This window comes from Manacus vitellinus, unplaced genomic scaffold (genome assembly GCF_001715985.3).
Source record: "Manacus vitellinus isolate BGI_N305 unplaced genomic scaffold, ASM171598v3 scaffold_88_pilon, whole genome shotgun sequence".
Lineage (NCBI taxonomy): Eukaryota > Metazoa > Chordata > Aves > Passeriformes > Pipridae > Manacus > Manacus vitellinus.
In genome coordinates this window covers 1,143,403-1,167,495 of record NW_021940861.1, presented here as the reverse complement: position 1 = coordinate 1,167,495, position 24,093 = coordinate 1,143,403, and the positions used below count along the sequence as shown (strand labels likewise).

General features: G+C 38.8%; 1 protein-coding gene across 1 annotated transcript in view; it reads left to right on the top strand.

Moving 5' to 3' along the window:
- LOC103760656 (potassium voltage-gated channel subfamily KQT member 1-like) overlaps nucleotides 1-24,093 on the top strand; it is a 472,219-nt gene that overhangs the window by 33,898 nt on the left and 414,228 nt on the right. The window contains exons 4-10 of the mRNA XM_029965019.1: nucleotides 4,899-4,977; nucleotides 7,801-7,897; nucleotides 12,460-12,600; nucleotides 19,477-19,587; nucleotides 21,164-21,259; nucleotides 22,134-22,262; nucleotides 23,835-23,997. Coding sequence (XP_029820879.1) covers nucleotides 4,899-4,977; nucleotides 7,801-7,897; nucleotides 12,460-12,600; nucleotides 19,477-19,587; nucleotides 21,164-21,259; nucleotides 22,134-22,262; nucleotides 23,835-23,997 — 816 coding nt within the window. The remainder of the gene's footprint in view (nucleotides 1-4,898; nucleotides 4,978-7,800; nucleotides 7,898-12,459; nucleotides 12,601-19,476; nucleotides 19,588-21,163; nucleotides 21,260-22,133; nucleotides 22,263-23,834; nucleotides 23,998-24,093) is intronic.

Genomic DNA, 24,093 nt, shown 5'->3' with positions numbered 1-24,093 from the left:
AGCATTTCTGGAGCAGGAGGGAGTTTAGGAGAGGTAACTAATAGAACCTGTGGAACAGTGAGGGATTAATAAAAAGTGATGGTGTTTGTACAAAATTATAATAGACCATAAAATCATGGAGTCCATTATACAGAGCTGCAAATTTTACTTTTGTCAAACATTTAAAACTCATTGAGTTTTAAATAGAGCAAAGTGACAGAGGTGTAAAAGGGGAGAGAATGAGCTGATTTTTCCTTAACCATCTGTGACACTATGGAACAGTGGAAAAACTCAGGAAACAAAATATTCTATTATATATCTAGATGTAAGTAGTGAATAATGTGGTGAGCTGCTGTACTCAGTTTTGGGTTATTGAGGAACAAGAATCATCCTGACTCATCCTATAATTTTCAAATCAACACGAATAAAGTACAAACACTAGAAAAAGAAATTAAAGGTTAGAACAGAATGTAAAAATAAGGTATTCATTTTACTTCTGCATTAATACAAAAGTCTGTCTTTTAAAATCAGAAAAATTCCACTGAAATTTCTTTGGCAGCAGGGAGATTTTTTCTGTGGGTTTCTGTTCACACTAAAATTTGAATTCATTCTTAGAAAGTTCAATTTTGAATTTCTTTAATTTCTTCCATTATCTTTCCTCCTTTCCTCCCCTCTCTAATTGTAAATAAAAATTACTTTGGTGCTGATTACTTGAAAGAGTTTTAGTAGTCAAGCCTAATTATTGCTTTCTTTTATAAACTTTTAAAATATTATTGAATTCTATGCTGCTTAAAATAGTATGTTAATGTGCAACTTCTATAACTGGGAAAGGAAAATGTTAAGATAGGACACATTATTTCTTGAATGGTATTTTAACATTTTAGGTGCAATGGAAAATGATGCAATTTCCCTACCTCGTAAATCTTTTTTTTTTTTTTTTAATTTCTTAGGTAGATTTTCTAAAATTAGCCTAATTTTTCTCCTTTTTGCAGACAGATTGTAGATGATTACATGTATGCGAGAAAAGACAATTCTATCATTAAATAACCTGTCAGGAGACATATATTGAATTAATTCCCAGAATACCAAGAATCCTTAGAAAAATCCCTTTTTCTCTTCATGCTTCTTCATTCCCCAGTTCACAGAATGAGCATGTTTAGTGTGTGCTGCTATGTCCCATGGCAGCAGCAGCAATAGTGATTCCTTTCTGAAATACTAATTTAACACTTCCATTACTTACTATTTCAGTAGGTTGGGCTGGGAGCTAAATGCTTCTGAGAATCCCAACCTAATTAGGGTTTTATGAAAAGCAGGTACCAAGCACAGGCAAAATCAAGAGAATGAATGCCCTTTCACAACCTTTTATCCTTTTGTTGTTGTTGCAGAAAATATCACAAAAGAGCCAATTTATGAATTAGCTTTTGTTTCTCCTGGTTTTGACAGGATGCAGTTTGAAAGATGTAAGGGGGACAAAAGTTACTGGTGTAAAAACTCAAGCCTGCATAGTGTGTCCATCTTATACTGTCCTTAAGAAAAGCACAGTAGAACTTTATTTATAAGCACCTTTAATTTGTTTATGTATACAGCTCTGAAAAAGCAGCAGCACCTGGTATGTAAAGCTCCAGTTATCTTTATAATTCATGAAATGCTGATAGAACACAAAAATTCAGCAAAAAAAAGTGATATAAAATCAAACTCAAATTTGTGCATATAGTCTGTGTATTTTAAGTCCTTGTGGACATCTTATTATCTTCAGACTACTAAGAACACTCCTTTAAGCTGAGGACTGTTTACATTCTGTAATATAGCACAGCAATAAAATATGAAATAAAATACAAATAGTATTACTGTTTTAAATTTAAAAACGATTAATTACTTCTAATGAAAAAGCTGAGAATTGCACATTAGAAAGTAAACTTCTGGAAACATTAGAAACACATCAGAAATTTGCTCAAATAGAAAGCAGTGCTCAGGTGAGCTACAATGTAGGTGTTATGTGCTACGCTGCAGTTTATGTATAACTAAGTAATATTGGCAAACTGATCTTTTATATTAAAATGATAGCTGTTTGGAATTTTTCAAGGATTCAGAACATCAGCAAGCCGCAGTGGACTAGCAGTGGATGAGATTTTTAAAGTACTACACATGCTAAATTGCAGGGAATGTGATCTCTGTAGGTCTGTCGTCTGCACGTGTGGTGCATGTATTGTATAGAATATGCCATGTCCTTTTTTTCTCTCTACACCTCCTGTGTATGTACAGACATGCTTGCAGACACATAAGTAGGTAGAAACTTCAAGAAGAATATCTGCATATTGCTGTTTATAAATTACAGGTATTCAGATTTTTTAAATTACCGAACTTCCTTGACACTTCAGTTTTTAAGAACTGCCATAAATACTGGTGTGATGCTATTCTAAATACTAGTGCTTGTTAGAGTTGAAAAAGTTATTTAAACAAATGTTGGCTCTTTATCCTGATGTTTTCCATGTCAGTGTCTGCTTCAGCTTGAGTCTTGTGGAGACATTTCATGCAGGATGTTTAAGCTGTTCCTGAGAAAGGCAGTTCTGACCTTTTCTTATGGAGAAGCACTAACACTTCCAAACTTTGAAGCAGACACTTGAAATTTAATGACAAAATAGCTTTTTGTTTATCACTGAAAATCCAAACTGACTAACACGCCCCTGAAAATTTGGTAGCTTGTTTATGCTTCAAATGCCCTGCTAGAGAATGCTCTTATATTTCTCAGAGACTGAAACTGCAGTGAGCCTGCACAATTCAAATTTCAGGTTTCTTGGAGCAGTAATGCTGGGGCTGGAAGTGGAAAATCTGTTGATTTTGGTTTTACAGTGTTCTTCCTGGATCTGCCCAGGGCACATGGAAAATACCAGGCTCGAATGCTGAGGTAGAAGGAATGAGCTGGGACATACAGACTCAGTAAAATGACAGGAGGGTGGATGAGGATGTAAAGGTTTGGGAGAAGAGTGTTTAGGGAGACTGAAAAACCATCAGGAGGTTGAAGGAAAAACAGCAGGGGCTGAAAATACATGGGATTGAAAGGTGGCAGTGAAAGAGCTGGACTGTAAAATAGGACTATTTGGACCTGTAAACTGAGATTACTGAGAGAAGCCTAAAGATTGGAAACTAAAGTAAGAACTAGGAACAGAGAAGAAGAGGGGATAAAAGAACAGAAATATCTCTACCATGTAGAACACTTTCAGAAAAGTAGAAAGAACAAATAAAAAATCTATTTTACTCTCGCTACCTGATTGAAACTCATTTCCTGAGAGTCAGTCTTTTCCTCCTTCAATGCTGGTCATTGGATGGATATGGATATGTCTGATAATTTAGTAAGGACACGGGTGCATCATTTGATTAAGAGCAAAGATCTGTATTATGATGTGATAGGGAGAAAACCCACCCTAAATTCTGGTATTTACAAACATATGTTCACACATATACATAATAAAGAATAGCATGAAAAATTTGGAAAGTTAGACCTTCAAAAGTTAAGATTATCCCCAAATGGAAGCTCTTCCTGTAGCCTCATCCTTCCCTTTCTTTATTTTCATTTTCATAAATGTACAATTATGGTTGCACACTCTTTAAACTGACTGAGTGCTATCCCCTGGGGAGGAATCCATCTTTTACAGCAAAAGCCATATGATACTGGAAATTAATCCAAGTCAGGGAGTGAAGGATACTGTTGGTTGTAGAACCTCTGCAATATTTGTTGCAGCAACGACACGGTTGTGAACGCGGCAGGCGAATTTTTAAAGGGGAGGAAAAAACAAGTTAACCTTTCTGAAGGAAACTGCTGCTGCCTCTCAAGTTGGATTCTGTCCTGCATCTTGCCCAGGCATCGCACGGAAACTCTGTGGCAGTCAGTTAAATCAGTTTGCACAAGTGTGCCTCATTTTCTGGATGTCCAACTGAAGACTTTGAAGTCGGGTTACAGAGGTTCTGAGCTCTCACAGCTGCAAGTGAGGTCAGCCGGCGCTGGGTTTTTTGAAGTGCTATATAATGTTGAGTGCTCTGAAGAATAAAGTACTGCCTGTTTAAAGCTGGCAAGGGAAATTTACCAAAACTTTTCCTCTTTCTGGCTACATTTGCTACCCATTTATCTTTTATTTTCTGGTTAGAATTTGAAAGTGAAGCATTGAGATGCTCTAAAGAGGTTTACCACAGAAATGCCTGTGAGGAAATAAGAAAAATATCTTCTCAAAATAATGTTAGAGTAAGGTTCGATAATTAAAAGAAACAGACATGGTCACTGAACTAGGATAAGAGAAAATAAAGGATGCTGGCACTGCGAACACAATCCATCATTTGCATTGTATAGTGCTGGAACTGTGTAAACTGTGGAGTTGTGGAAACAAAAAATAAGGATCTCTGGAAACAATTATTTTTTCATACAAATAAAGACTGTGTCACAAAGTAAACCAACAACTCTGTTTGTTTTTTTTTTTTTTTTAGCAAACCTTTGTTCTGACAGTTCCCTAAACTTTGAAAGCTTGGCTTTATAGCTTTGATACAATTTTTAAACCAAGTGTATATGTGTATGTACGCATGATACTTGACTTTATGCATTTCATTACTGAGTGAAGCAAAGCCTTACTTTTCCTCGTAAATCCAAAACCGTGAGCTAAAATGTGGATTCATTTCTAGGGTGTACATATGCCTTTGCATTTGTTGTTTTTGTGGCAAGCTGCTGTTTTTTGAAATTGCCGTTATTAAATTCATGGAAGAAACTGTAGTCATTGGGTTTTTGATGTGAAACTATTACATTAACTTATTGCCCACCAAATTTCAGGTAACAATTTCTTTTTTTTTAAAGTTCTTTCCTCAGTCTGTATTTTTTATGTGTTTCACTGCTGAGATCTAGAAACTAATACATTCTTCCTTTTTTTTTTTGACAGATCTCATTGTGGTAGTAGCCTCAATTATTGTTCTGAGCATAGGATCTAATGGACAGGTGTTTGCTACCTCTGCAATAAGGTATGTTCTTCTAGTGACTGTAGCTCTTCAGTACCATAGATGTTACCATCAGATGTATATCTAATTTCCTGATTTCTGAATTAGATGTATTTCTGATTTTCCTAATGTAGGAAAAGTTATTCTGTTGAAACACTGGGCAGTGGAAGACTGTATGCTTTTGTGCTTGATCACTGCTGGGGAACAAGAGTACAGGAACAAGGCATATGAAAAATGGTGGGAATGCTGAAGCCAAATGGAAAAAAACTAAATGTTCTGTCCTATATAAAACATCAAACAGCTCTCCTTCTGAGACAAGAGAGTATTACAGAACATCAGTTTATTTAAGAAGTAATCCAGACAGCACTTAACTCGGTACTTTTTGAGTATGAGTAATTACTTTGTTTAAAGAGTAATTATGCTTTGGTGGATTTGTTTGGCACAAGTAACTCATACTGTACATGAACCAGAAACATTTGATGTCTACAGTGTTTGTTCAGCTTGCATCAAGCACTGCAAGCTTGTTTTGGGAGGAAAAGTGGATAAATAGAAGAAAAGAATGATAAGCTTCTAACTTAACTTGCAAGACATGTTGCATGTTCTGTTACAAGCCTCTGATTTCCAATGCAATCTGATCACTGGGAAGTGAGAATGTACAGTACTATCTAAACTCTCTAGCTGTGTAAACAAACACTGGAGGGAACTACAGGTATAAAGCATTTTTAAGGTGACTCTTACCATAGAACATTAATCCTTACATGATAATAAAGGCTCACACGAGCAACATGAATGTGATTTATCAGCTTGTATAGGAGAAGAGGAGGGCGAATGTGAAAATTCCAAAGATTTTGTTGAATTCAACTAGAAGTGTAGGAAGGACTCTTATGGAAAGGCCTGCTCTGTGTTGATGTGTGACCCAGTTGGGTTTGGGCTCAGTGCAGCCTTTCCCAGTGTTCAATCACACAGTCACTGTACTACATCTCAGAATGCTCTGACAGAGAAGCTTAACCCACATCTCTGCAGTGTTGTTATTGCTCCACTGAAAAACCATCAGGGTCAGACAAGTGTTAGTTCCATCAGATTTCCTCAGAACTGTGACGTGAGTGTTGTTGAGTTAGGAAGGAATGAATCTCACATACCTTGTCTTTGCTTTTGTTGCTTTTAAGGTGTACTGTTAAGGTCCTCTTTGTACCTCCCTCCAATCCCAGCAGTCCCAGAAAACATGGGTGCACACATGTTAGGTTGTTTACTCGTAGAATGAAGTTCCAGGCTCCAGATCCCCCAGGTGTGACAGGTTGATGTTTTGCTCACTGCAGCAACCAGTGAGACTGGAACCAAGCAGCAGAGCTTCCAGCAGAATCCTCCAGCCTCCTCACTGTTTCAAGGTCACCAAATTGATAAAAGAGGTCTTCATTCCAACAAATTCCTTTTTCCTTTTCAGTGGATATGTGTTGTGCATGTTTGGGGGCTATCTGGATTTTCTTGTTCACTGTCATGTTTTTTAAACCTCTGTTTGTAAAACTGCCAGCCTGTACCATGCATGTCAGCACTTGGCAGTAATATAGCTGTAACCAGCTTGGATTCAGAAGACAGGAAAATCAAGGTCTGATTGTGGCATCCAGAGATGTGTCTAATAATTGTACAGGGGTGTTACATGTAGATCTCTCCCCTCCTGAGAGGAGCAACCAGTGAGCAATTGCATTGTGTAAGTCTGTTGGTTCTCACATATTTGGTAGCCTTGTAATTCTTGAACTCGTGTTTTAATTAGCAGGTTTTAAGTGAATCTTTAAAAGTTTCCTGCTAATTAAAATTGTTATTCCAATGGCATATCAAATAAATAACAAACCATGGTGTTCATGTACCTGGTCACTGATACGTGATTGATAGTCAGGATTGTTGAGTGCTTTTGATGACAAGCTTTTGATCGTTTGACTGTCAGCTGTGAGAGCTCAGAACACCTGCTTTCTGAATAAAGGAAGAGTTGGTTATTGCAGAAGACAACCTGCCTTCCCAGAGTGAGTAACACCAGTGGCTGCAGGATGGCTGAGTTTCCAGCTTTCAGGTGTAGCCCAGAAAAATGCAGCCACAGTGGACTTGAAATAAGAAGTCTGAGGTAAAAAGCAAAACCTACATCCACAACAAAATTTTAAGGGTACATAAAAAGAGCCAAAAATACTTTTAGTGAAAAGTTTTCACATGGATGAATTCAGCATGTATCCTTTCCTGCTCTTCACTGGTTTGTTTCAGGGATAGGTCACTAAGGTGGATGACTGTAGGCAAACAAAGTTCATTGTCAAAAGTATGACTAAATAAAATATTTCCATGGAATAAAACTACACTGAGGAACCATATGGACAATTATTTTTCATTAGTTGAAAATATGGAGGTTATGATTCACTTATTGTCCTAAAAAGACATAGAACTGTATCTATTTCCAATTAGATCATTTCTATAACTCACATAAGAAGGACGTCAGTGATACCATGTTTGATTCATATTCTGCTTTTGGCAAATAGAGAAAAAAGTTTGCTCCTACTTGTGTTAGCAAACCTTGAAGCACTGGTTTTCATTGGAAAGGAGGCATTTGACAATCAGAATCATATAAAATAGGCAACTTTCCCCTGAGCTTCTTTGTTTTTCTGTTAAATAATTCTTTTCCTATTTATATATATCTGACTATAATGAAATCTAAACACAGAGTCTACTGAGATGCCTCAAATCTGAGATGCAACCCTGGTCAGGGGCGTTGCTATCACAGTTCTCTAATATGGCAGCACACTAGTGAATGTAGCCAGCTGTGGGTAGACAGAGCAGTATTTTTTATTTAATGCCCTGTTTTTCTTGCAGGGGCATCCGATTTCTCCAGATACTTCGCATGCTCCATGTGGATCGACAGGGAGGCACCTGGAGACTTTTGGGATCAGTTGTTTTCATACATCGTCAGGTACTTGACCTTTAAGGATCCCCAGCATTTTGTTTACTTTAGTAAATTCCTTTTGTGGACTTCAAATCATAGTCTGGTTTAAATGTACTTCTCTGTTGCAAGAATAAAAATACTTTAAAAGTCTATCATGTGTTTCTTTCTATTTTTAGAATGGGAAACTATTCTTAACTATTCAGGGCAGTGGATAACAGGGTTTAAGCATCAGTTTTGGGTTTTTTTTTTTTTGGAAATGAACTGCTGTACTCTTTGATGTTATCCTTCAGTATAATTTATTAAATGCAGTTATATGGGCTGCCTTTTATATTGCAAATATTGTCCACTGTCTTCATGGAAGACGTGTTCCTTGCTTGGTTGCTGCATGGAAAAAGAAATACTAGCGGAAAAGTAAATTATTTAAATAATTCTATTTTCTCTGCCTGAATAAGGAGTTTTCAAATGCATTCTATAAATAAAAATATGAACTATGTTATGATAATATGCAAGAAAAGTTGCTTTCTTAAGGGTGCAGTCTCAGAGGTAAATTTGGCTATAAGTAGTTATGTGTCTGTTGAAGCTTTGAAACAATTGTTCTGTCTAAAAGTCCATTAAGCAGGAAGAGCTTAGAAGTTTTTCTGGAGACTTTAAAAAAATTCTAGTTGTAGGCTTCATTTTGAGTCTTCACAGAATCTCTGTAGCCCACTCAGCTTTATCAGTATAACAGAAACTTACAGCATTAGCCTTTTAATTTTGCATATCATACCACACTGTGGAGGGCTAATACTCTGCTATTAATGTTCACATCAGACTTCTAAGGGTGGTGAACTTCTGCTTTATGGGTGTAGATTTGTTCCCCAGACACTGACTAATACTTACAGATTTCCACACAGACATTTTAAAATTTTCTATTTAGAAAACTTATTCTGAGACAGAGAATGGGAGGTGCTTAATCCAAGTGATTAATTTAATACTACAATTTAATTTTCTTCCCTTTATTCTCCCCCCCCCCAGTACTGTAGGAAATTTTTTGTCACGATGGCTGTGCAGCAGTGATGCACACCAAAGTGCTCCAGTATAAGGCCTCCTTTCATACTGTACAACAGGATGACTTTTAATGCTCCAAGTCTGTGTGGTCTCCATTTATTATGCTCACATTGCCTGGATATCTAGCTAGGGCAGAGCTGATATCCAAATACACTTTCTCAACATTTGCTTACAGAGGTGTTTGAGAAATTTTTTTCCTGTGGGTGTTCAGAGTTTTAGTCAAGAATCAGGAAATACTATCTCCAAAATACGACACTTAAATCTTAAATGTCACGAGCATAAATAAGTTCAATGATTTAAAAGGAAAAAAAAAAACCACCTTGGAGAAGTGCATTTATGAGTAAACGCACCTGAAATTCTGCTACCCCAAAGAAGTGATTATGATGATAAATAAAACTCTACAGATCTGTAGTACTTGTCCAAGCAGATCACCCACTAACACATTAATAAAAAAAATATCAAACACACAGTTCTGTATTGACATTGGACAAGTGTAGCTGAAACTCTAACACGGTAACCTTTATTCCTATCCAGTCCCTGAAAGAAATTTTTGTTTAAAAAAAAAAAAAAACAACAAAAAAACACCAAACCAAAACAAAAACACCTCAGCTGCTTTTTCTTCTCTGGCAGAGAACAAAGTCCTCATCTATTTTTTGAGTTTGATACTCTTTGAGAAAAAATGGGGCCCATAACCATTAAACAATGTGAGAAAATAAATCCACATTTTTGTGACCTGTGAAAATAGCAAGCATTTGTACCTCTGTGGGCCCAGAGGAGCGCAGTGAAGTTGTCACCAATGATTTCCATGTGTTTTGGAATTTTACATATAGCTTTATTAGCTCACTCAGGCCCAGTTTGGCTCTTCTATTTTCAGCAGGTTGAGCTTATACAAGGATTTCTCGCCAAAAGCAACAAAACATGATTCAATATGGTATGTGGTGATGGAAAGACATGGAGAAATCAGGCAGCTTACTGAAAAACTGAGTTAGCCAATCTAGCTTCAGCTTTTAAGCCTCTCACTTATTTTTTCTCATCACTCACCTTGTTTTGTGAGATCTTCTACTGCTTTTAGGAGGGAGTTAGCAATGAGTTGAGATTTGGGATTTCCTTGTATTTTTCCCAAGTGTTGAACTTTGTATTGTGTTGTCCTTATCGTAACTGAAAATGTAGATCTATCTAAGTTTTCAAAAACTCTCTCAATATTCAGTTTTATTTTGTTATTTATTAAATGCAGTATGTATGAGATTGCTGTCATTGTTCTTATAATTAAATATAGGCATGTGTTAGTTTTTCTCCCTATACATATGTCACACAGAGTGATGACATTTAGAAAAAGTCTAAGGCAATTATACTTTCATCTGGCCTTTGCTTAAAAAGATTTCAGTCTCTAGATGAATAGTGCTGGAGCTGAGGGGCACCAGTGGTGAAATAAGCTGAGTAGTCCTGTTGATAATTCAGCCACTTTGAAAGGATCTCCTAAGTCTATGCATAGCACTTCTGAAAAGCATATTTTCCTCCCTGCTCCCCCAAAAGCCACTTAAAACAGAAATATTCTAATTATCATCCACTCTCTAATTCTGTCCTCTGGGACAACACTGAAAGCAAGCAGAGATGGACGCTCCTCAGTAACAGGTAAAATCTATTAACCTCTCAGATGTCAGCAACGTGCCAGGTGTAACTAAGAGGTTTTTGTTGATGTGGAAGGAAGTCACAAATCTACTAGACATGAAAGCAGAAGTGTTTTCTGTGTAAGCAGGCAACAGGAATTAGCCTCCATTTCTGCTGTGGTCTCCTGTGCATCACAGAACTTACAGTCTCAGGTGTTTTGCAGCTTCGTCTTGCACTGAAAAAACACTGTGAAGGCAAGTCAAAAAGTTGTGAAAAATTACAGAGATACAAACAGTCAGTTACGTACATTAACACAAGGAGCTTTTCAAAGCAGTGAAGTGGTATCTGCAGGCACACAGTGTACCATTATCATTAGATAAAGATGAGAAAATAAAGGTGACCCGCACAGAAATCTGAACTACCGAAACTCCGGGTTTTATTTCCTCTTTCAGCTGCCTTATTTAGCAAAAAGTTAAGGCTTGAATTAAAAGACTTGCCCATGGGCCAAACTAAATACTATCAAAATTCATTATTTAGGTCATTATTAAATGATTAGAGGAAAAACACCTATTTTTGCTTTGTGCCAAGATCACTTAAGACTTGTTGAACCTAGATTTTAATTAATGCTTGGGAGAAGGAAAAATATGTACAGTTCCTGCTGCTGAATGCAGTTACTAGATACCAGGGATACCTTTCCCCAGAAAGCTTTTTTAAGGAAATTAAAAGAAAAAAATAAAAAAGAAAATCTGAAGGAAGTTTGATGATAAAACTGAACCTTCTGTCACAAACAGTTAAAGAAACATGGGTAGAGTATTGCAGGAAATCTGTGAAAACCTGCCATACTTTAGAACTAGAGGCAATCCTTCTCAGACAGGTTTTAATTTTAACTTTATCTTATGGAAGTATTTTAATTTCCTTGTTGGTTTGGGTGCAAGGAAAGAGAAATGGAAAGAGAAACCTTAGGGAAGATGACAGTGAAGATGTAGTGCAACGTTTAATAAAGAAAAGATGGCTAAATATGTGCAAAGAAAATATAAGAATAATGCATGTAAACTTCAAGGAATTAAAATAAGTTTTTTTCCCCTCATAGCTAGGTATTGGATTTTCCTGAGGGGTATGTGAATATCTCATTTGAATACAACATAGCCCTGCTTTTTAAAAGCTTTACAGGTTTTTGCATCTGGGACACCACACATTTTGGCTTGTTTAAATGTGCAAGCACACTTTTCCTGAAGTCTGTAACAATCCTGCACCGGAGTCACATCAGCTGTGATACAACCTTCCTGTCCAAAAATCTGTAGAGAAAATTGTATATTCACAAGAACTGCATCATGCCCTAACAAAAGTCTCTTCTAATAAACTGCCCCGGCCTTGCTTTTCAGCACTGAAGTAGAGGTTACACCTGCCCAACGTATTTTATCTTCAGTTGTTTTATCTCAACATGAAAGTGTTTAATCTTAAGCAATGTAAACATCAGATACACAAGCTCATTGCTTAGATATGCCCATAATCACATGACATGGTTGTTATTTCTTCACTGTTATTTCCGTGTACTGTTCAGAAACTGCATTTCTGAAGCTGTTTTGATATTTTAAAAATGTTTAGAGATTTAGTGTTTTAAGTGGACAGTTAAGTGGAATGATTTCCATTCACAAGGCATAATTAGGAGAGATGTCCCACTCTACATTTAGCTGCCCAAATGATCTCATATTAATGATAGCTTTTTGAACTCTTTAACCTGGTATGAATAGAAAACAAGTTACTGCACTACCTGTTTCACTGGAGGCAAATTTTATACCTGAAATATAACAGATTAATTTTTCTACTGTGATCCAAAAGACCCCCAGATAATTTACAGTGTTTTACAATGTTTTACAATGATAGAATATGCATGATGCAAACCTGATGTGCTTGTTTGCTTTCTCTTTTAATAGGAGCTCATAACCACGTTGTACATTGGATTCTTGGGGTTAATTTTTTCATCCTATTTTGTTTATCTTGCTGAGAAGGATGCAGTTGATGAAGATGGAAAGACAGGTTTCTCCAGCTATGCTGATGCCCTTTGGTGGGGTGTGGTAAGTCCTTAGCAGTCAAATCTGTATGCAAACAGTGCATAAGGCTTCCTGTTGAAGTTGTGATATTCTTTAAAAAAATCTGGTCTTTCTTTCTTTGCAGAATGTATTTCTGTAGGGAGGCTCAACAGTCTTTTAAGAAGGTACAAGAAAGAATGTCACACATACAATTCAATTATTTGGGTATTAAATTTTGTTGTGGAAGCAGGTCAGCAAGTCATGAATGTTTACAGATATAAAACGTCCACATCTCATAAGAGTGTAAATTCCCTCCAAAACCTATACCACTTCTTTTAAACTCTACTTAGTTATCTCCAAAAGGTGCATAACTTTAAAACTATATTCTGTATGTGGAAGTGGGGTAATGACTTTATTTTTTTGAGTAGTAATGCAGACTTTTATGCAGGTAAGAGGTTCCTGTTGGCTTTTTTTTAAAATGAATCTGCGATTCTCTGTAAAGGTAAATAGATCCATTGAAAGCAGCTGGCAAAGCTTCATGGATTCATCAAATCCTTTGGATAACAGTCATCAGTCAGGTGCATTTTGTGAAAATCTTTGGTGAAATAAAGGAAGAAAATACCCTTAAAGCAGAACTAGGCTTTTGAGAGCATTGTGGTAATTATCATGTGGATGCCAAGAATCAGTTGAAAAAGGAATAGAGAGCTGTGAAACAGAATAAGAGGCCAGATTTTTTCTAGACTCCCTTCATATGGCTGTTCTCATCATATTTCTCATTGTGACTTAAGCTTTCCTTCTCTACTAGCTTTTGCATAAACTATCCCTTCTCTTGTGGGTCCTTTTCCCCACTAGAGAACCTCACAAAATTTCTGAGTTGGCTGTCTCATTGTAACAAACCCAAAGAGATCCATCACATCAGTGTTAGTAACAGAGAAAAATGAGAGGACCAGAACAGATGCAGAGCCCCCAAATTCCAGAGAAAAAAGGATATATTTCAAGACTATATACTGGATTTGTTCTTAGATAATAGACTTGGAAAAATGCCAGTTATTGGGCCATAAACCAATTTTTTCTCCACATCCAAATAAACTGGTAAGTCTGTCAAGGCAGACAAAATGTTCCTAATAGATATATGTTTCTAATCTTTAACTTAGATGCTGCATAAGCCTCTACTTCAATGAAGTATACAGAAATGCAGACTATATTACATGTAGCCTGAGTTACCACTTTTTAAGTGGTTCTGTATAAAAATATTTTAAACATTAAATTCCTGTCACTGGGTTGTCAAATATTCATTTCATTTGCAGAGTATCACCTTTGGCTGTGCAAAAAAATAGTACAAACTAAGAAGAATCTAGTAAAAAAGAAAAATCCACTAAATGGCCAGATAGACCTGATTATCTAAGGTGCTGGGAAGAAATGAAACCACGAATTAGCCCATGCAACGATCACTTGTAAAAGTCCTCAATGGAAATATGATAAAATTTTCAGAATATAAAATCTCATGGTTATAGATGTGAGACCACCTCTGGCTAGTGCAGGAAAATAATAAATGTATCAGAAGCACAGATTGTGCCGTAATTGAGGAAAAAAACAATTAGGGTATAATTGAAAGATACCCCATGTCTGCTTTAAGGAAACAAACCAGTACACAGGTTCACTTATTCTTCTATTATTTGAGCAGTTCAGCTCCAACACCAGCGTTCCAATGACTGAATGCAGTGGAACACAGCTCCTGTTCTGGCTTTATGAATGGTCTGTGAGGTACATCTGATTAAAAGTGGGGCTTCTTGGGGGAAGTTCAGCAGCATCAGGGACTCCCATAAAAGTTTGTGCTAGTTCAGATAAACCCATGAAAAATAGCTCATAAATTTTTCTAGTAAAGTGAAGTTCCAAGTAAGTTTGTAGTATCTTTGAATTAGAATGACACCATTGAAAGAAAGGGAAAGCATATAGTTTATTAATAAGGAGGTCTAAATTTAATATGTAAACATTGAAGGATAGTGACTCATGTTGGCTCTGCACAGTGTCTTTGGTGTTTCATAAAGTAATTCCTAGGCCTGTAAGTGCAAAAGGCCAGAAATGCCCAAAATCAGACCTGATCTGGGGGGGGGGAAGTTGGACAAAGAACTTACCAAACTGAGAGAAACAAGGTACAGTGGAAAACAAAAGAGGATTTCCAGCAATGAGTTGGGAACTAGCCCTCACTTTTAGCATCCAATTCTGTCCACATATATTCATACATAGGTTATTCCAGTGTACTTTTTTCTACCTTTCTACCTTCCTTTCCTTTTTTTTTTCTTTTTAAGCTCTAGTTATCCAGAGCTTGGTTTATGAGTTGCATTGAATACTTAGCTGTGGATTACAAAATACTTTTAAATGCTAGAAACTACAGCACTGATTTGATTAAAGAGTAAAAAAAAATAACATTAAAAAAGCCAGGATGTGTTTATACAAGGGTATTTTGGACTTCAGGAATATAAAAGGAATTCAGTTATGAAGACTAACAGATAAGTTTAAAATGCACTTTATTACCTTGCTGAGATAGATGACTATGTTTCAAAGTGTATGTAAAGGCCGTGCAAAGTGTTCAATGGGTTTTGTTGTTGTTTTCCAAAACTTCACTTGTTTTGTGTTAACAGCAAGATAAAATCAGCTTCTCTTTCTCTAGCTGTGTGAGGCACATGAAGAACACTGTTTAAATTGTTTAAGCTTTTCAGGCATCTAGGCCTCCTCAGCATTGAGTGAGTCACGGTGCAGGTGCAGTTCACAGCTGGGAACAGTGACAAAGGACAAAGTGAATCAGTTTCTTTTTCTTTTCAAATCTTCTGTAACACAGAAACACAGATGTGGAGTTACTAGGGAGTGAAATTTGATTTCACTTTTGCCTTTCAAAACTAAACCAGAGGAAAAAAAAAAATCTCAGTAGCAAGTATTTGAAAGTGTCTGACAAAAACCACAGAGTGTATTATGGGGAATATTTTGCTTTGAGTAGAAAGTGCAAGCTTGCTGAACTTGATACAAATGACCTGAAAGGTTTAAATGTGAAGAAAAGAAAAAATAAGGAATGAAGGAGAGTTGGAATTAGATGCTAACTACATTCACCTGCTTCAGTTAAATGCAAAGTCGTTTCACCCAGATTTGGCAGGCAAACAGGTTAAACTGCAATAAAATATCAAAGACTTGTATTTTACATGAAGCTACTTTCAGAAGTTTTAGCATGTACAACACATGCAACAGCATTTCTAACAGCATGGTCGGGCTGCCAGAATTGCAACCCATGTCACAGCAGTTTTCCTGCCCTTTCTGGGTACTTTTTCTTGGGGAAAGAAGAAGGGCACGTAGGAGGCTTCTCTTCTGTTGGCCCTTCCACACTTGTCTCTTGCTGCTGGTAACACTTACCGGGGTTTTGCTGCAAACTCAACTGTTCTGTACCATTGAATTTGCATTAAATAGTTTCTCCAGTAAATTGGTGTTAACTGGCAGAGGTACTTAGGATCAGTTGCTCAGAATTTCCAGTAGTAAATTTTCGTGCCAGAGGTAGCAGTTTGAACCCCTTTATATTTAGTATGTTTTTTGAGGTGTGCAGTTCTGACTCTTCACACTTCAGGACACCTGCCTGTCTTAAAGCATCTGGGTAACTCTGTTGACTTCTACTGAATTTAAGTTTTTCCCTTTTTGAAGTGTACAGATATGTTTTCAGAGCCTGTGTCAGAGCATGTGCACACCAGCCGGAATGTGCCACCATAAATCTGTGTTATGAAGGAGGTGTCATTTTCCAAAAACCACAGTCAATATTCTCTTTTCAGAGATACTAATAACATTTGGATGTGCAAGTAGAAAAAAAATAATCTGTTGTGATTAAGAAATCCAGAGAATTACATTATTTCCATACTCTATGTACTAATTAGATTACCAAGAAGGCATCCTCTTAAGGTAGCCAGGGAAAAACTTTCTGAGACATGTTCAGGCACCTGCAGGAATCTGCCAGCCAAATGCTTGCTGTAGAGATGGAAAATTCATCTTTTCTGTGGTTACAGCTTTCATGCTGTCTTCCATAGTAACACTAAGGCAGCTCAACATTACTGCAGTTTGTTTTTGAGCCCTGAGTGCTGGAGAAGTCAGGAAAAAAAAAAAGAAAAAAAAGCCCAAACCAAACAAACCACCCACAAAAAAACCAAGAAGCCTTTCATAAGAAAAAAAAAAAGAGAGGAAAAGGAAGGAAAAATCACAGACTTTAAGGGGTCATCTGGGTGCACTGAGGAGCTGAAGTGCTGTTAAAGAAACACTGCTTTAACTTCCTTCACTGCCCACTAACACATACTGCATTTCAAAGTTGAATTTTGGGGGGTCTGGTTTAATTTTGGGGACTGGCAAACTCATCTGTTTGTACTGCTGGTAGTACACAGCACCTGAGTCACTTCACAAGCCACATTAAATCTGGACAAACACCTGGAAAGACAGAGTTCCTGCTGAGAGCAGCTTACAGTTCAAAATAACAATATTCATTCAAATATATAGATTCTACAAAGTGAACTTCATCAAGTGAGAAATTTATGATGAATAAACACAAGCCTAACTTTTTTTGAACTTGGAAAAATTAAGTTTGATAGTAGTTGGTCATTTTTTCCCTGCAAATATTTCTTCCAGCTCTCTGTAGAACTGCTCTGGGAGGAGGAGGAAATATATTCTTCTCATGCCTTTATTGCTTGATAGCTTCTTCTGAGAAGCCTATTTTTGCATAATATCTAAGCATTTGTCAGCAAATTTTTCCATAAAAGGCAGCCTCTTTTGTAGTCAGTGTAAATTTACATATTCTTTTAAGTCTGTGTTGGCTGTATTTCTGCTACCATTCAAGGCAAAGTGAAGGGAGGGGGACTAGGTTTAGGGCTGGGGCTCCCAAATAGAAGTGCATTTTTTCTATTTAAAGTTCTCCCCAGTGGTTAGCATTGGTGACAGAATTCTTCATTTCCTCACCAGAAGCCTTTCACTTCTCAGGGAGTACAAGCCACATTTCTCACACCATTTTATGGCAGCATCAGAGCCCTGAGTATGCTAAAAAGCCTTAATGGCTCTGGCCAGGCACACCAGGGGGTCACCCCAACACCCTCATGACTTATTAAGGCTCAGCCCTGGGGTTTTTTTTTGCTGCCTGAGCTGTGCTGGAGGAGAGCTGGTTCCCAGCTCAGCCACGGTCTGGTGAGCTGGATCTCAACCCAGTCTGGCTTCCATACTCAGCCTCAGACATCCCTCTCTACCTGGATATTGCTGTATGACTGGGATTCTTTGTTGGGCACAGTCAGTGTCTGAGTCTATCCTACCCTGAGCCTGTGCCCAGAGTGGTGAGGCCCCTGCCTGGCCATATGTTGGATTCCCTTGGCTTACCTGGGGATCCTCTTTGGGATCCACTGATAATCACCTTCCTCTGGGGAGCAGCTGGCCCTTGTTGATGGGCCCTTCTGATGGACCAGCCTTTACCTGAACTCTGATCCCTGCCCAGCACCAATTCTTTACTGTCCACTGGCCTCATAATGAATTCTCTTCCTTCCTGCTGGGGTTCATCAGGAACAGCCCAAAACCCCCATCATGCTCAGGTCCTCCTGCCTGCGTGATTTTCCAGGGGTGGCCTGCCACCCCCACAGTGATTTAGTCCCTCTTCAGCAAGTCCCTACAGATCCCAGAGCTGTGTAAGCACATGCCTTGCTTAGAGTGGAGGTGGGGAGGGGTGGTGTTAAGGCCCCGAAGGCACTAATTGGCCTAATGACCCTGGCCAGCATCACCAGTGGCCTCCAGCCACATCCAGGGGCTCTATTTAAACTCAGAATCTTCCTACAGGAGAGATGGTCTTTAGCTTTACTGCATCTGGGTCTGGCTGTGGAGTCCTTTAATCCTGACTTTCACCTAAGGACTAATATTTTGCCAATGCCTCATCCCTGTGGACCTGCATGCTGACCACTGTACCTGATCCTAATCCTGAACTGTGGATGGAATTCCTGGCTTAATGTCAGACCTGCCTTGTTGCTAAGATACTGTTTTATACTCCAGACTCTTGATTGGATCTGGCTGCACTTTCTGCTTCTGTTTTGCTTGGCTGCTGTGGGACCAGGTCCTTAGTGGAGAAGTCAGGATAGATAACGTAGCCTGCTGGGTACATTATCTTCCTTGACTTTGGGTTCCTTTGTCCCTTAGGGAGTACCTGGCCTCTGGTAAGCAATGAGCAGATCCAGGTATAAGCATCTTGTGGCTTAAACACAATTTTGAGTGGCAAAGTACTCTATTTGTTGGGGGAGGAATAAAAGGTAAGCACAGGGCTCAGCTGCATTCAGCTCTTGGTCTGCTGGCAGGTTGATTTTGGGAGTTAACACCTCCTGGAATGGTTGTGTGTTCCTCTTCTTGCCATGAAGATTCAGCTGGGATGGTGTAAATTCTGTCCCTTTTCATCCCTGTCAGCACAGGGCTTACCCTGCCTCTCCCAGTGTGTGCCTGACTGCAGAGATGGGCAAATACCCATGTTGGTTGGGTGCAAGTCTGTGCTTTCAGGGCTTTCTTCTGTCCGCTGTGGAACTACATTTTAAAAGCAAAGGCAGAAAAACTGCAAGCCTATGGTTTCAAGCCCACAGGGCCAATTCTTGCAGTTTTGGAATGGTGGAAGCAGCCAGCTACAAGCTGTGAGAACAGTCATCCTACACCCAGACTACTGTTGTCTCCAAAACAGTGGTCAGCTGTGAATGTCTGCTGAAGAATGTAAAACCAGGATAAATCAACAGTGATGTTTAGGGTACTCCCATATCCAAACACTGCTCATTCATGCCTGTCTCCTGATACTTCTCTAATTTACTTCTCTTTTTGTTCTTTTTTCCCTGCTTTTTGGAGAGAAAAGGTACTCTGTTGCACTGAAACAGGTGTTTGTTTCTGGCCTAGGTAACTGTCACGACAATTGGTTATGGAGACAAAGTTCCCCAGACGTGGATTGGGAAGACAATAGCTTCCTGTTTTTCAGTATTTGCTATCTCTTTCTTTGCTCTGCCAGCGGTAAGTAGAGTTTGAATCTGTCTGACTTGGGTGCACAATTAGGTAATTTTAAATTGGTGCCTGTGGTAGGAAATAACCGGGTTGGATGTTGCTTCAGAATGTGCACACACATATCCCCAGGTGTGTGTGTGTATGGAAACATGAAGGAAGGACATCGACCTGTTGGGGTCATCCAGAGGAGAGCCACTAAGATGCTCCAAGGGATGAAGCCCCTCTCCTATGAGGAAAGGCTGAGAGAATTGAGATTGTTCAGCCTGGAGAAGAGAAGGCTTTGGGGTGACCTAATTGTGGCCTTCAGTACCTGAAGGGAGCCCACAAGAAAGATGGAGAGAGACTATTTCCAAGGGCCTGGAGTGACAGGACAAGGGGGAATGGCTTCAAACTGTCAGAGAGTAAGTTTAGATTGGAATTAGGAAAAAATTCTTCCCTGTGAGGGTGGTGAGGCCCTGGCACAGGTTGCCCAGAGAAGCTGTGGGTGGAAGTGTTCAAGGTCAGGTTGGATGGGGCTCTGAGCAACCTGGTCTAGTGGAAGGTGTCCCTCTCCAGGGATTGGAACTGGATGACCTTTAAGGTCCCTTCAACCCAAGTGATTCTATGATTCTGTGAATGAAGCTGCTGTATCTTTACAGCAGTTTTTTTTAGATAAAGGTGGCCTAGAAAGGAGGTAAGAATAACTTCCACTACTTGAAGAATTGAAGCTATTCTGGTCTATGAGTTGTAGAGGGGTTTTTTATCAGCATGTTTGTGCCAGAGGTGACCACTTCTTTGTTTCTGTTTTGTGGTTATATGATATCAATTTGGTGTCCTGTGAAGACAGGAACAAAAAGAACACTTCTATGGCATCTGCCATCCTATGTGGTGCTATAGAGATCTTTGGGCTTTTTGGATCTTTGCATAAACAGGGTGAGAATAAAGACAACAGCCTCGAGGCAATTAGACAAGACAAGGTATTTCTTCAGTAACTATCAATTTTAACAGAAATGTTGAAATTATTAAGCATGTCTTTGCCTTGTTTGCTTAGTTTGACTGGAAAATCAAACTAGGTTCTGGCTTTAGTTGTGGGAATGTTTTTTTTGTTGGGTTTTCTTTCTTTTTTTTTTTTTGCTGTGGGGGAGCAGGTGGGTTTGGGGTTTTTTTAGGGAGGGTTGGGGACGAGTTTTTTGGGGGATTGGGAAAGAATTGGGAATTTGTTTTTTTGTGGTAAGGAATTAAAAATAAGTGCAAAGAATAGCTGAGAATCAGTCATGTGACATTGTCATTTGCTTCTCCCACCATTGTGTAGGGTTGCCTTTGGAATGTGTCTGCCTCTGTGAATGTCTGATTCCTGTAGCTTGATGTTCACACCAACAAACACATGCTGTTTATTGAAGTTACACAATGCCAGTATTGATCTGCTCAATTTCAGATTTATTTGTTGGAATAAATAAATTCTGTTACTGGGACATTTGAAAAATCATGATTTTTCTTTTTCTCAGAAAGTCTTTTATAAAATGTCTGTTTCTTTCATATGCTAAGTATTTGATTCAGGTATGTGAAGCCATATTGGAGTCTGACTAGGAATTTTGGATATATTTAGGGTATTTTGGGGTCTGGTTTTGCCCTGAAAGTACAGCAAAAGCAACGTCAGAAGCATTTCAACAGACAAATCCCAGCTGCAGCTTCCCTAATTCAGGTAAGGCCTCTAACAGTAAAATACGTAGGAGCTTATTGGAGAAGGAGTGTGGCCTAGTAGTTCAAATACTGAGAATCATGGTTCCTAGATTTTATTATAAATCTATAACTTGTGTTTAACCACTTAGTCATTTTGATCCACTTTAGTCACTAGAGAAAATTAGATAATTGCCTGTCCTCCATCTCTAGGTGTGCTAACCTGATATTCACAGGCATAAGGACCCTAACTGGACACAATGAGTATATGTGGTGAAATAGTTAAAAAAAAAAAAAATCTTCATTATAATAATTCATAACTTCCTTTTTATATTCTCTTAGGTCCTGTGCATCTGCGAAATCCTGAGGTGGTGAATGCATGTACAAACACATGTAAACACACACCTCTGTTTAGACAAATGCCCCAGGATAACAGTCTATATGATAATATAACAAATACAGTAGCATGGTGCACAAATATTGAATGTGGCACAGTGAAGGAAAAAGGAAGCAGCACTATCCAGTGATGCTTGTGGGGATTCACTTCTATGAGGGTTGTTTTTCAACTGTTCTTCAGTTGAAAAAGCCCACATGCTGTGGGCAGGGAGAGATCCCAGCTCCTAGGGAGAGTGCACCAAGGAGTGTCCTGAGGATCACCGTGTAATGCGTGGAGCTGTCCTGGTGCCAGCTACATTCACCACGGTTCTGTAGAGGGAGGAGTGTATTTTATTAGTTATGGTGTTGTGGTGTAGCACCATGACTGCAGTCAGACCCCTTTGCAGCTTGTTTACCTCGACTGAAAGTTTTGTTGTCAGTTCGATTTGCAGCAAAATCTGACTGACCTGCCCCAGCCGCGGCTGCTTATTCACTGCGATTGTTGGCTCTGGGTTTCCTTGCAGACCCTGTGGCGGTGCTACGCAGCAGAGAAATCCTGCACTTCCACAGCGACGTGGAGGATCTATGTTACACCCCCAGCGCAAAATCCCAAAAAGGCAGCAGCGCCATCTAGCCCTGGTCTGAGAAAACAGGTAACGGAGGATGGGCAGAGCTCGGCTCTGTGCTTGCTTTTAAATCTCAGTGGAATAACTTGCCGAAAGCCTCGTGAAGTGAGTGAAGAATCTGGACAGCTGAAACACGCTGATTGTTTTCCTCACGCCACAGCGCGATTGGCTGCGTTTTCCTTAAAAATATTTCTGAGGGAACTTTAAATTGCCTTGGTGGTCAGACAGGTGCCAATTCTCCATTGTTTTATCCCCTTTGAAGTCTCCTACGTTCTCAAAGGGTACTGTAAAGCAATGATGTGTTCGTTTTGCATAGTAGTTCATACAAGAAGAAAGGAGAAAGATAGTTTAAAAACTTATGTTCACATTCAACCTGTGGCTGACAGGTAGCTGTGCTTTCCTGAAGTACTCCGTGGTACTTTTATTTGGGGCCGAGTGTAGAAATTAGGGCAGATTGCTGAGTTTTGGGTGCAGTAAAGTGGAACAGTGTTTGCCCACACAGGTGGGGTTGCCCAAACACAGTCCTGCAGTTGCACTGCCAAGCTTGCCCAGCCTTCAGCACCCCGGCCAGAAAGGCAGAGGTCTGCAGCAGTTCGAGCTCAGAGGGTTTCTCAAATGGTGTTGGAGGCCTGGTTTTAGGCAGTGAAATACCACTGATGCCTGTTGCCCCGGGGAGGAGGGCAGTACAATTCCACATGGAGAAGGCTGTAAGGCCATGATGTGTGTGCACCTATGTGTTGTGTCACAGCAGTGGGACCTGCTCGGTATCGAGCAGAGTGTGACTTTGCCATGACTTTGCTTTGTCATAACTGGAGACAGACAAAACAGGAGGAAAGGGGTAAAGCTGAAGTAAGGCTCCTTTGTAAGTGGTGCTGAACAGCAAACAGTCAATGGTTTGAGAGCTGAAAAAAATAGATGGTATTTTCCCTCTGTTTTCTCTATTTAGAGGAATTTCCCGAACATATTAAACCTGAACCTCCCTGCGAACTGCTAACCCTAATTTAAGAACTAAACCATGGTTCTTTCATCTCTTACCCAAGGCTCATCTTCTCTTATGTTGATATAAGCCTTAATTTTTTTGGTTTTAAGTGCAAATTTTAGGACGTTTATTAGGCTTCCAAAATCAGGAGAACTGTATGGAGGCAGGAGGAGGAATTTATCTTCTCCTGATGTGCATAAGTTGGCCTTTTTGGTAAAAGGTGAATTTTTCTTCAGTTGAAAAAGCTGCACAGGGCCTAGTTCACAGTTCAAAGTCTATGGGTATGTTTAATTAAAGCTTTAGAAAGATGATACAGCCAAGCTGATGTGTACTCAAGTGGTTAGTATTTTGTATGCTTTGAGTTTTGGTACTTGAGACCTGATTTTTCAAAATGTGCTGGTCGTCTTCTCCTGAGAATCAATTCTTACCAGATTTTAGTTGATAATTCGGAATCAGATATTTTGAAAACAAAGGTTCTAACCCTTTCACTTAATTTCAATTTCATTATTTAAATAAAAAACATATGACCTCAAGTAAATTTACTGCATCCTGAGGGTCACGTGTGTACCTGTCTGTGTTTGATAATATCTTCTGATATAATTCCATTTCTACCACCACAGGCTAGAAGATACAAAAGAAAAGGGAAGCTAGGATGTGGTAATGGTTCTGCACCTGCAATAAACCCAGGAGAAAATGCCTTGTCTGTTCCACAGATCACTTATGATCACGTTGATGAACAAGAGCACAAAAAAGATGTATCTTTCTACATTGATGAACCTAGAGGTAATTTACATTGACTTTAGCTTTTTTTTTTTTTTTTAAAGAGATGATGTTAGAAAGAACTGACATACTGAAGGGAAAATTTCTCACCTAATCAGT